The 12,986-nt window shown below is 35.4% G+C and overlaps 1 protein-coding gene across 1 annotated transcript; it reads left to right on the top strand.

Moving 5' to 3' along the window:
- Positions 1 to 951: 951 nt before the first annotated feature.
- Positions 952 to 10,230, top strand: LOC136851489 (28S rRNA (cytosine-C(5))-methyltransferase-like). The gene is given in 10 exon segments (XM_067125612.1): positions 952 to 1,041; positions 3,402 to 3,605; positions 3,798 to 3,904; positions 4,458 to 4,612; positions 4,802 to 4,944; positions 5,271 to 5,325; positions 5,328 to 5,392; positions 6,198 to 6,313; positions 6,893 to 7,065; positions 9,103 to 10,230. Coding segments are annotated over 9 exon segments (2,058 nt in total). The 5' UTR covers positions 952 to 1,041; the 3' UTR covers positions 10,143 to 10,230.
- The last annotated feature ends 2,756 nt before the right edge of the window (positions 10,231 to 12,986 follow it).

Raw genomic sequence — 12,986 nt, 5'->3', positions numbered from 1 at the left:
TTACTTTATCTTTATCTTCCCGCTGTGCTTCCTGAAACTAAATCAGCTAATACTGTAGGTTAAGCAATAAAGCAACTATAACAATAATTCAGATTTTAATATACTTCTTCACACTTAATGTTTTTTCCTATAACTTTTCCCATCGTTTAGCATTAGAGTATTAACATATCTCCTATGCTTTTTTAAATGTCATATAGATATTTAGAGATGAATTTTCATTCATTTCTCTTTCCCATGTATTTTGTCCTGAATTTATATCACTCATTTTTTCTCCAATCTGCTCAGTTTTGCTTTAAGTTAAGTGTCTAACTCTTTCATATTCTCTTTACTTTGCATAATCCAAGATTTTTTTTACACTGGTCCAAGTTTTATCTCACGAATGAAGATAATAATTGGTATTTATATAGCTTTTTGTTCTGTTTTTGAGTGATGACAATTGAAAATCTATGTTTCACACACCAGTGATTTTACCTACGATTTACTCCGGTTCTTTAAAAATCTAAACGGAGTCCTTTTACCATACATATGGTAAATCAAACATCACCATTGTAAGAGTATTGTTTGTATACAATGCTAATATATCCACGATAATAAATGAAATTAATGAAGGGTAAAATATAAAAATAAAGAATTATTAGCCTATCTATCGCTAATTACCTGAGAAAAAATAAAAAAATCATTTAAAATTTATCTATCCAGTCAATGTAGAAAATACATAAAGTAAACGTATTTCAAAATTGTACGAGTTCTGTCTGTGCTAACATATCAATCACCGATAATAATAAATGATATTAATGATTGGTAAAATGTGAAAATAAAGAATTACTAGCCTATCTATCACTGATTACTTGAGAAAAAATAATGTAAAATTTATTTATCCAGCCAATGTAGAGAATAAATAATGTATAAATATTTCAAAATTAAAACATAAACTCAATTTATTTACTTTTTCAGATCTGTGATGTTTACATTATCGTACACGTGAGTTACATTGCATTAAGTTTACGGAAATTACGGCTTCGATATTCACAAAAGATACAGGTAATTGAAGCGAAAGACAACCTCTTGGATACTTTTAGGATTTATTTATCCATTTCTGACCCATTTTTTTAAATTCAGTTGCTGTTTTCCACTTCATAATTGCTTGTTCGCACACAGGGTTGACCTAAGCTACGGTACCATGTGCTTGATGAGCCAATCCGTAAGTGTAAATATTTCATTGTGTGTAAATCAAGTATCATAAAGAGAAAAAGCAATTGATAAGAAAATAAACATGGAAAATAGGCTAGATAATGAAAACAGAGGGACAGACCTGTCGTAAACTCTGTATCAAAACAACTGTAGACCAGAGAAGGATAAACCTCAGCGAGGCCTAGGCTAGTCTGTATATTTTTTTAGTATAGTTTGGCATTCGGGAGTCCATGTAGACTGAGGGGTCTCATGGCCAAGGCATAAGCAGTAAATGTAGAGGATAGCCTACAGCCACATGAAGATGTCGTTTATTAACATAATTTTTGGTAATGCTTTAAATTAGCACCACACTCTTGTAGCTAGGCTAGGCTAGGTTTGGCAACTTGCAGCTTATGTGCAAAATGGGCACCGTGTTTAGTACCAGGCCCTAGGGGATGAATGAAAAAAAGAAAACAACGATGATAAATACCATAAACTTAACAGAAGACATGAGCTAACCATAAACAAAAACATGGATAAAAGATAGTAAATATTCCATTTGGCGACTGGCATGAATCAGGCCACAGCCGTAGTTTCAAGTTTCACCAAGTTTTTAAGTAAACTATATGGATGTGGGTGGTGTATATAGGCCTAATACAGTAGGGTTGAGGTAATTTGAGACCCTTATCAAGTAAGTCGTGACACTTCCATCTGCATACTGTGTGAAATACCTGTTTAACTTAATTTTTAGTTTCAATACCAATCTGCTCCCATGAGCTCCATATTCAGTATCAGCCGCATGGGAATTAATGTTAATCAGCCGCATGGGAATTAATGTTCAGTATTAGCCGCATGGGAATTAATGTTAAAACGAACAAGAGATGGTCAGCATCTTGGCAACAGTAAATCTCTGATAGATTTTAGTATGTTTTCATAAGTGGAGATTTTAAAGCAGAGCCTAAAAACTCCAATATTGATTTGTGGTATTCAAGTAAAGTAATACCCATGTTTGATCTGCTATTTTGTATAGAAAATATTTAGGTAGACAATTTCATTATTCTAATTATAAACTATGGTTTTCCCACTGTAGTCCCCCATGATTGTTAGATGTAAGCTAAGGTAAGGTTACACATGAACTAGTATGGCAGGTCCTCGACTTGCGGCTGGGGATCCGTTCCAGCGCCATGCCTAAGTCGGTGTATTGCCGTTATCGGCACTTTAATGACGCTTACGGTACTGTAACTTGGTGTTGCATCAAGTTACAGTACCTTAAGTGCCATTAACTTAATACCTATTCTTGTGGTTAGCGCTGTAACTAGACGCACCATCAATTTATGGCACTGTAAAACACCATCAACGGCGCTGAAAAAGCACTGTAAGATCGAATCAGCAGTAAGTCAGTGACACACTATGTCTATTACTGGAGACATGCATGTGCAAATAGTAATTTTGTATTATTGTGATAATTAATCTTTTAATACGGCTTAGACAAAGGTGGTTCAACCCTTTACTGAATGTGAGAAAATAAGGACTTTTTATGCTTTTTCCACTTGACAAGTGTCTCCACAAAGCCTTTATCTGGTAAAATAGTTATATTTGATGAAAGTTCTGGCCGCATATTTTAGGATTCTGTTTAATTTGAATTTTATACTAGCCTATTAATCATAACTTAGCCTAACCCACCTAAGGGCTCTGAGTTCTGCGTGGCGTAACACATCCTAGGGATCCTTTCAAACATTACTAATAGATGAACATTATCATACTGCTAGGCTAGCTTAAGTATTTTCAAATCCAATTCGGCATCTTCATATGGAAAAACTGTACTGTATACTGTACAGTAATAGTGTAGCACAGCTCCACCCTTATATTGTGACATCACTGGGATATGACGTAAGCCATTATTGAGAACACTTGAGCAATATTACTTGCATGTAGTCCAAATCAATGGCACATCTTTTAGTTTCTATCATGGGTAGATAGAATTAAAATGCCCATGTAATAAGTAAAATGTTGAATTAAAATGCCCATGTAATAAGTAAAATGTTGAACAGTTGAATCTTGATATTTGGACTCCAGGATTTTGTATTCTGTAGAGTAACAGTATAGGCCTCAGCTGTCAGGTTGGTTGTGTAATTTTCCAAACTAGTAAAACTTAAAAAGATGTAATATTTTGAGGTCAGGTGTTCTTGGACTAATTAAATACAGCACTGTACCTAAAAATTTTACTACAGATGGCCAAGCAGAATGGAAAAGGTAAACATGGAGACAATGAGCCTAAAGGGGAAATGCCACAGACGAAAGGACAAGATACACAAGAAAAGGCTCCACATTCTGTCAAAGTGCCGCAACTCTACAAAGAAGCATCAAAAATACTGAAAAAATTTGAAAACAAGGAGGGATCTTTGAAAACACTGATTTATTCAGGAAAATACAGGGTAAGTGTACTAAATGTTATCTGTGGGTGATTCAATGCAAATAGTAGTTATGTTGCTGTATATTACATTATTTAAATGCATATATTCTTTTTTGGTTCTAAAGTATTTTGAAAGGTGTTACTAAATAACGAGTACTTTATCTCACTCAAAAGTAACCATTACATTGTCGTTAATTTATGGCTTTTGTTTCAGAACTATGGAGTGATGTTTGGTATACTCTCTAAACTAGTTAACAATCAAGCAACTGTGAAAAGTGCCATTGCTGCGTCAAACTTGCTCGTTGAACAGCCTAATTTTGAGTGAGTGGTGTAAAGTAGAATGTGTTCATGCAGCACTAACATCATTCTTGAAACATTTACATCAGATTTTTCCCATTATTGGGCTGAATTTGAAATAACTTTCCTCTCTCTTCTGCATTTCTGCATTTGATGCCTGTGTTCCTATCTGGCCTGTTGCTTCATTTATCGTTATTGTATAATTTTCTTGGCTCTCCTCCTGTTCTTCATTTCTTTGCATGCCCAAACCAGGAAGCAAATCTTTAAAAAATGAGAAGAAAACTATAGCTTATTTGAAATAGCAATTCTCTCATAGTGTTTGACACCTGTTTGCTCTATGCACATTTTAAAACAATATAATCAGGTGTGACAACCTCCCTCATTGAGTATCTTGATATACTCAATCAAATTGGTATTCATCGATTTATGAAAATTATTGCATCACTTCTCAGAATATGAACACCTCCCATTATTATGTAAAAATTTCCTGAATCTTTCTTGAGGCCATTTTATATCTCCTTATGATGTAATTTTCATATTGATAGTGCAGTAATTGAAGTATTTGTTTTATTTTCAGTCCTCATCTTGCCCAAGTATTGACTACTCAGGCTCTTTCCAAAGGATCTGTGACTGGAGATTGCAAACCAATTATTGTATTTAAAGAGTACGAAGAAAAGATAAAAGCGACAGCTACAAAATCATTTTCAGCTGAAACAGCAGTAAAAGATAAGGGTAGGGGTTAGTGTTTTTGTGATGTTTTGCAACAGCCTTCCTGTTTTATATATATATATTTAAAAGCCTTTAATCATTAGGTTTGATTCAAAGAGTTTACTGTGTTAGAAAATCAGGATTTTAAATCCTTCAGAGAAAGGTGAACTTGAATTATTCATTCCAAGTCTTTGTCTCCTGTTCCTTTGACAGATGTTTTACCTCGCTATGTTAGAGTCAACACGTTGGTAGGGTCAGTGAATCGGGTGCATGCCCAGCTGGAGACTGATGGATTCATCTTGGAGAATTGTGATCCAAGTTTAGAATCGTACGACGACTTTTTGGAACGTGTTAAGGTAAGACTTTAATTGCTATACATACTGTGTCTTTTATTTTTAGCTTTGGCATTCTGACAGATACCAAAAAATTAGCACTTAACTTGACTAGTTTCGTAGTGGATGTGCGATGTTCTTTTTTCATTGCTTTACCATAAAATAGTTGAAAAAGAGAAAAATTATGTTAATAGTGAAGGTAGGCTGTTGATCAGTAAATGAGAATGTTTAAAATACTTTTAGCCTATCTGTTGCTTATGAATATCTTACTGCAATGATAACTTACAGTTAGATAATATTATTTTGAGTCAGTACTCATAGATGTTTAATATATGAATGGTTTATTCCAGAATTTGGCTTCTCCATATTACTTGGTTGATTACCACATTCCAGAGTTACTGATATTTCCCCAGGAACTCCATTTTGGGACAGCATTCTGTATAAGAAAAATGTCATCATCCTCCAGGACAAGGTATTGGTTGTTTTTTGTTTAAACCCATGAAAGGAAAACCTAATAAAAATGTTTGTAATGCTAAAACACTGTTTAGCACTAGGCAAGTTGAATTCACCCTCCCAGTTTTGATAAATGTATTTGAGTACATTTACTAGTGTGGAGAGTTGATTACACGTGGGCTATTGTTACACAAAGCAGAAGAAGCAGCATACGTAGTACATAGAGATGAAACTTGTAGTATATTTTGCATAGTTAGGTTAAGGTTGTAATTGCCTCATTGTTTGCTAAATGTGAGCAAGTAAGAAATTGCCTTGGTATTTGGGATTTGATCCCATCAATAACGAGTTATTGTATTGTAACTTTCCATGTAGCAGTGAGATACTATAACAAGTTTATTTATAATGTTAATCTTGCATTTATTCATTACATGATCCTGCTTTAGATTAGGAATCTTTAAAGAGCACATCAGTTGTAAAACTGTTTGTCATGTTGCAGAGTATTATCCAAACTCTTGGTGAGCAAAGGCCATTCAGATTAATGATTACCCTTACCATTTTGACTTCTACATATTCTAATAACTTCTTGTCTTTGAACTTTAAAAGTTGGTTTGTTAAACACAGACCTTAGATCTCAGTTATATTTATAAAACTAGTGTCTATCAGATCATGTTTTTTCTTTCCATCAAGTATGGGAGTTACTTGTAGGCATTCAGTGCTGATTCAAATAGCCTTTACATTAAAGAAGTATTTTGAACACTGTAGATTCATGAAAATGGATGGGAGTTGTCTTGAAAGAAACTAAAATCATATCTTTGACTCTACAGGCTAGCTGCTTACCAGTGTTCCTGAGTGACGTTCAGGAGACAAGCAATGTCTTGGATGCTTGTGCTGCCCCAGGCAACAAAACTTCACATATTGCTGCTAAAATTAATAACCATGGGTAAGTTATTTATATTCATTTGATTTTATGAAATAATAGGAAGTAAGTTCGAATAAGTAATTTTGTGAAAATGGTACAGTACTGTACTTAATTCTATCAACCTGAAATTCTGTTGAAAATGATGTATTGATTGAATACTGTATATCCGAGGGTTAATCTAGTCATGAAAGAAATTAAGATCGGCAGTTTTACCATTCATTAAGAAGTGAGACTTGAGTTAATTTTATGTAGCTGTGTAAAAAGTAGCCAAAAATACTGAGATACATTTCTTGCTACTTTAATTATCTAGAAAGATAATTAAAAGTATTAACTTGATTAAAGTCTGTTTGCAGCCATTTCCCTTGCTGTTTTATGTCGATAGATTTATTAAGGACTCACTTGCATTTAAATTGCTATTTCTTGGAGGTAATTGTTTTTTGTTTATTCTAGCTTTCTGTAAAAGGTTCAGTGAATAATTTGATAGAGTGAAGCGTACTGTCTTTGAGATATTGTAGCAATTTTTTTTGTAGTTCTTTTGGCAAAATTAACATTTGGAAAATCACAGTTTTTCATGAACAAATTTTCAATATCCATTTGCAGGAAGGTAATTGCTGTAGAGCATGATCAGAAACGCTTTGAGACCATGAGAAACTTGCTTAGCTTTCGTCAAGCAACTTGCGTAACCTCTGTGAACAAGGATTTCTTTACCCTGAAACCCGCCAATTATGCTGACATTGAACACATTTTTGTTGATCCATCATGTTCATCAAGTGGTAAGTAGAAAAAACACCAGATTGGAAAAGTAAAATACCTTAACTCTCTCTCTCTCTCTCTCTCTCTCTCTCTCTCTCTCTCTCTCTCTCTCTCTCTCTCTCTCTCTCTCTCTCTCTCTCTCTCTCTCTCTCCCCTAAGGTTTAAGGATATATTTTCTCATTAGGCAATCCTTGTCACGTTATAGAAAGATGGCAGGGCAACATTCACAACAAAACAAGGACTGCTTTACGTATAAAAAGGAAGATAATATATATAATATAAAACTAAAGAGATCTTGATGTTTCAAGAAAATAGATTGTGAACAGTATTTAACATGTTTTTGAATATCCAACTTATTTTCAAAACATTGAATATATAGGCATGAATTTTCAGTTATGCTTTGGTCAAGGGGTGATTAGTCAGGTTTGCTGACTAAATGAGTTTTTTCCATGGTTTTCGGTCCTGTGGTCTTTTTGCCAGGACTGTTGATCAGGTGTAGGCCTCCATTTATGCCTTTTTTTTCCAAGATGTCCTGGGCCTTGCTAAAAGCCTTTCTGTTACTTCCATGCCAACTGCTTTTTGACTAACTGCTCCTCATCCCTTCTCATGATCATTCCTAACACTCTGGCCATGAATCTTAACATTCTCTGGTCACACCTTTTCAAGAACTCCTCCAGATTCCTTGTTCAGTGCCTTGTTTTTGTTGCACAAAGTAGTACAGGTCTTGCTTATCCACTGTAAGTCTTTGCTCTCTTTGTGAGTGAGACATTTCATTTACCAGTAGTTTAACTATCTCTCCGTCTCATCCAGTGTTTACCCTCTCAACTCGTGCATCTCTGTCCAGTGTGCTTCCCAAGGTAACAGAATACAGTACCTCTGATAAGACCTGCTTGTCTTGTCATAACTGGGTTCTCAACTCCCTTGTCATCCCTATTTACTCTTGTATAGCAGTACATTACAGGCATTGGATTATATCCTACTCCATGTATATTTTGTAATCCTGAGCACTCCTTTTGAATATCTGCTACAGTGGATACACAGTACTGAATTCACTCCTACACCTTTCCCATAACATGGCCACTTTCCTGATTCTACTGCTACCTTTCCAGTTAGCATAAGCTTTGTTTTGCTTGCACTGAATATCATTCTTTTCCACCACTACTTCTTCAGATTCTGCTGTTAATGCTATGTCATCTTTGTAAGGGAGCTCCCAGGGGCCTTGTTTTCTTTACTCCTTTGCAGTTTCTTTCATTATTATGATAAGCAGCGAAGGACTCGGCACTGATCTTTTATGGGCACCAGCACTTATCTTAAATTTTTCTGATTTACCTGCCACTTGTTTTCACTCTGGATCTAGTGTTAATGTAAAGTAATATCACTTGCTAAACAAGTCTTTCTGCTACCTTCTGCCCATTTAATTATTTGTCTCAGTACCCTGTCAAATGCCTTCTCAGATCCACAGATATGGTACATAATCTTCATACGTGGTACTTTACCTTTAGAGTCTTCATTATAAAGACTGCTTCTGATGTCAATCTCACAAGCATGAAGCCAAGCTGTCAGTTACTGATTTTGTAAGTTTTTCCACGCCATTCCTGCACCACCTTTTCTTACTTTAGTAAGCTTATGGATGACAGGCTCTCCTGATGCTTTTATTGACACACTTGCTGTTCTCGATGTTCCTGTTCATGTGCATTTCTAGTTTTAATCATCAGAATGCAGATTCAATCCACTTCAGTCCTAAGAGAAAAGTTAAAAAAGCAGTGTCATTTTTCACTTCATGCATATTTGGAGTCACAGAGAGACTTGTAATTTTCTTGGAGAGTAGGAGGAAGAAGACGTAATTTGTTTTGACTGCTTAAGAAAGATGCAAAATGCCATTTATGACCTACTTTCCAAGTTCTGTTGTTATCTCCTAGATTGAAGATGAGACATTCATGGATGTCAGTAACCCTAATGTCTTTGTTGCAACAGTTGGATGCTCAACTATTAATTAGGATAAGAAAATTCTTTAAATTACTCAGGCAGTGCATTTTTCAATCGTTCCTTCATTCCAGGCACAAGAGTCCATAACGACCAAGTCTCCAAGCAACGCGTTACAAAGCTGGCATCACTTCAGACTATGTTACTGAAGCGAGCACTTTCCTTTCCCTCTGTCAAGGAGGTGATCTACTCGACCTGCTCTGTGTACGAAGAAGAAAATGAAAAAGTTGTTGACGATGTTCTCGCCCAGTATCATGAAGAATTTGAGCTGGCTAATCTTGCAACTCACCTTCAAGGATGGAAGCACTTTGGGCACCATACTTACAGGTTTGGTCACAAATGCCTGAGAACAGACATTAGCATTGACAGATGCACAGGATTCTTTGTAGCAAAGTTTGTTAGGAAACAGGCAGGTAAGGGAAAGAAAAGAAAAGCTCCCAAGTCTCAGGATTCTGCGGATACTCTCAATGGGGAAAATGCCAGTAACCTGGATATGCAGTCCTCAGAGACTTCACATAGACGCCACAAGAAGGGAAAATTTGTTGCTTCAGAAGAATCTGAAGTAGCAAATGGAAACACAGAACAAAATGATGCCCAGGTGGAAGAATCCCCATCTGAAAACACAGTTGTTGAAGAGTGTCATGATTTGCATCCAAAAAAGAAAAAGAAATCTAAGAAGAGTAGGAAATCTGAGGGTGTTACTAGTAATGGTGATGAGACTCCTGAGATCTCTGTGACGGAAAATGAATCTAATGAGCAAAATACTGTAGAGAATGAAATGGAAATATCGGGTTCTTCAGAAGTTAAAAAGAAGAAGAAGAGGAAGAAGTCAGCTGAAGTAGAGGAAGTTGAGAATTCTGTACAAGAAATTGAGGTTATCCAGGAATCTGTAGATTTGGATTGTTCAGAGGTTAAAAGGAAAAAGAAGAAACATAAGTCTGAAAGAAAAAGTATGGAGAATAATGAAAAAATTACAGCATTAGGTTCTTCAGAAGATGCAGAGACAAATCAATCAACTGCTGAAGTACAAGAGGTGAAATCTAGTAAGGACCCAGAAGTAGTAAGCTCTGAGGAAGTTATTAGCAAAAAGAAGAAAAAGAAATCCAAGAAATGATTATAAGAGTAAGATTAATACTTAGGAGTTGTTTTATATTTTCATGAGAATATAAGTGAAAAAAAGCCATTAAAAGAATTGACTGCTGTTTGCTTCTGTTATTAACCTTCACTGTACATTTTTAAATGCTCTTCATTCTGGTGACCCCATATACACTGCTCTGTGCAACACTGTACTGTCGACAATACTAAAAGTTCTCTGCAGGGTCCCTTCAGCCCCCATTGGCATTACTTCCTGCACTTTATCTTTCATCCTTTAATCCTGGTATTGACCCACCAAGTTGTTCAACATCCTCAGCTTTCTTTTTCTCCAGTTCTTACATTGCTGACGGGATCCTTCAGAGGAGCCAAGTGAGAGTCTAGAAATGAAACTTGGCAGTCTTGTTAAACTATTCTCTTGAGTTTCAAGCTATGTAAGCAGGCATGTGGAATAACTATAAGGATGTGAAGATACCATTCATTCTTGTTTCCCACTGAAAGATGTGGAAAAATTAAATTATACCTACTATATTTACTGAGGAAAAGAGAGTATGCATTTTGGGAAATACCACTGTATGTAAATTTACTTCCAACCACCTACCCTGCTTTAACTTTCAATTTTGTTTTTCTAGCCACAAAGTGCCTTCACCTTACTCTCCAACCTTTTCTTTGATTCCCTCTAATATTTGTCACTCATTTATGAGAAAAATCCTTTGGGCTAAACTTATGAGAATCCAGAAATGGAACTTGATGGTCTGGTCAAAGTTCCTCATAATAAGTAATTTATGGTCTGGTCAAAGTTCCTCATAATAATAATTTATGGTCTGGTCAAAGTTCCTCATAATAAGTAATTTATGGTCTGGTCAAAGTTCCTCATAATAAGTAATTTATGGTCTGGTCAAAGTTCCTCATAATAAGTAATTTATGGTTGGTCAAAGTTCCTCATAATAAGTAATTTATGGTCTGGTCAAAGTTCCTCATAATAAGTAATTTATGGTCTGGTCAAAGTTCCTCAAAATAAGTAATTTATGGTCTGGTCAAAGTTCCTCAAAATAAGTAATTTATGGTTGGTCAAAGTTCCTCATAATAAGTAATTTATGGTCTGGTCAAAGTTCCTCAAAATAAGTAATTTATGGTTGGTCAAAGTTCCTCATAGTAAGTAATTTATGGTCTGGTCAAAGTTCCTCATAATAAGTAATTTATGGTCTGGTCAAAGTTCCTCATAATAAGTAATTTATGGTCTGGTCAAAGTTCCTCATAGTAAGTAATTTATGGTCTGGTCAAAGTTCCTCATAATAAGTAATTTATGGTCTGGTCAAAGTTCCTCATAATAAGTAATTTATGGTCTGGTCAAAGTTCCTCAAAATAAGTAATTTATGGTCTTGTCAAAGTTCCTCAAAATAAGTAATTTATGGTCTGGTCAAAGTTCCTCATAATAAGTAATTTATGGTCTGGTCAAAGTTCCTCATAATAAGTAATTTATGGTCTGGTCAAAGTTCCTCATAATAAGTAATTTATGGTCTGGTCAAAGTTCCTCATAATAAGTAATTTATGGTCTGGTCAAAGTTCCTCATAATAAGTAATTTATGGTCTGGTCAAAGTTCCTCAAAATAAGTAATTTATGGTCTTGTCAAAGTTCCTCAAAATAAGTAATTTATGGTCTGGTCAAAGTTCCTCATAATAAGTAATTTATGGTCTGGTCAAAGTTCCTCATAATAAGTAATTTATGGTCTGGTCAAAGTTCCTCATAATAAGTAATTTATGGTCTGGTCAAAGTTCCTCATAATAAGTAATTTATGGTCTGGTCAAAGTTCCTCATAATAAGTAATTTATGGTCTGGTCAAAGTTCCTCAAAATAAGTAATTTATGGTCTGGTCAAAGTTCCTCAAAATAAGTAATTTGTGGTCTGGTCAAAGTTCCTCAAAATAAGTCATTTATGGTTGGTCAAAGTTCCTCAAAATAAGTAATTTATGGTTGGTCAAAGTTCCTCATAATAAGCAATTTACAAGAGATAGAAAATTTGATCCCCGAGTCAGAAGTAAATGCCCTTTTTTATTTCACTCATTTGTAAGAAGGCAGACACTGCTACATGCACCTCAAATAGTCTCTCTCCCTTTACTTAACCTCCTCTCCCTTCATCCCCCACTTTATTCTCTCCACTTACCACCAAATACCCGCAAACACTCCTTTGCTGAGCCCATGGCCCCATCCTCGAATTTTACGCTGTTCGTATACTCCTTACACCTCCATTTCTTCACCTTAACCCTGTTTCAAATAATTTCTTCTTATGTGTTCTAACATCCTTCTTACCAAGTTCACTTCATTACATTTACAGTCATGTCTTTGTCATATCTTTATCCCTTCTTCACCAATTTAAACTTTTAACATGTGCTCTAACCAAATAATGTTCAAATGTGCCTACAGATATTCGTATTCTCCATTACATTTCTCAGCGTGCTCCTCCATTATGTAGTAATGACACAAAATCCAACAAACTCTTTATTTATTTCGTAAAAGCTCTTTGAAAGAATACAAACATAGGCATGACCCAAGATGAAATTGTACGTGTAAACGCCGTGGATTTTATCAAGCACTGCCCGATTACTCCTGTCTTTTCAACACGCCTTTCTTTTTTTTTCTTCTAATTGACATTCCGCGTAGCGGGGTAGTGCCGTCATTGCACTGTAGGCATTAAGGTTCTCTTTCATATCCCCTTTCTTCTCTCTGACTTTCCACTCTCTCCTAACAATTGATTCATAGTGCAACTGCTCTGAGGTTTTCCTCCCGTTACACCTCTCAAACCTTTTACTGTCAGTTTCCGTTTCAGCGCAAAATGACCTCATAGGTCCCAGTGCTTGGCCTTTGG

Source organism: Macrobrachium rosenbergii, chromosome 23 (genome assembly GCF_040412425.1).
Source record: "Macrobrachium rosenbergii isolate ZJJX-2024 chromosome 23, ASM4041242v1, whole genome shotgun sequence".
Classification (NCBI taxonomy): domain Eukaryota; kingdom Metazoa; phylum Arthropoda; class Malacostraca; order Decapoda; family Palaemonidae; genus Macrobrachium; species Macrobrachium rosenbergii.
This window is presented reverse-complemented; position numbering and strand designations above follow the sequence as displayed.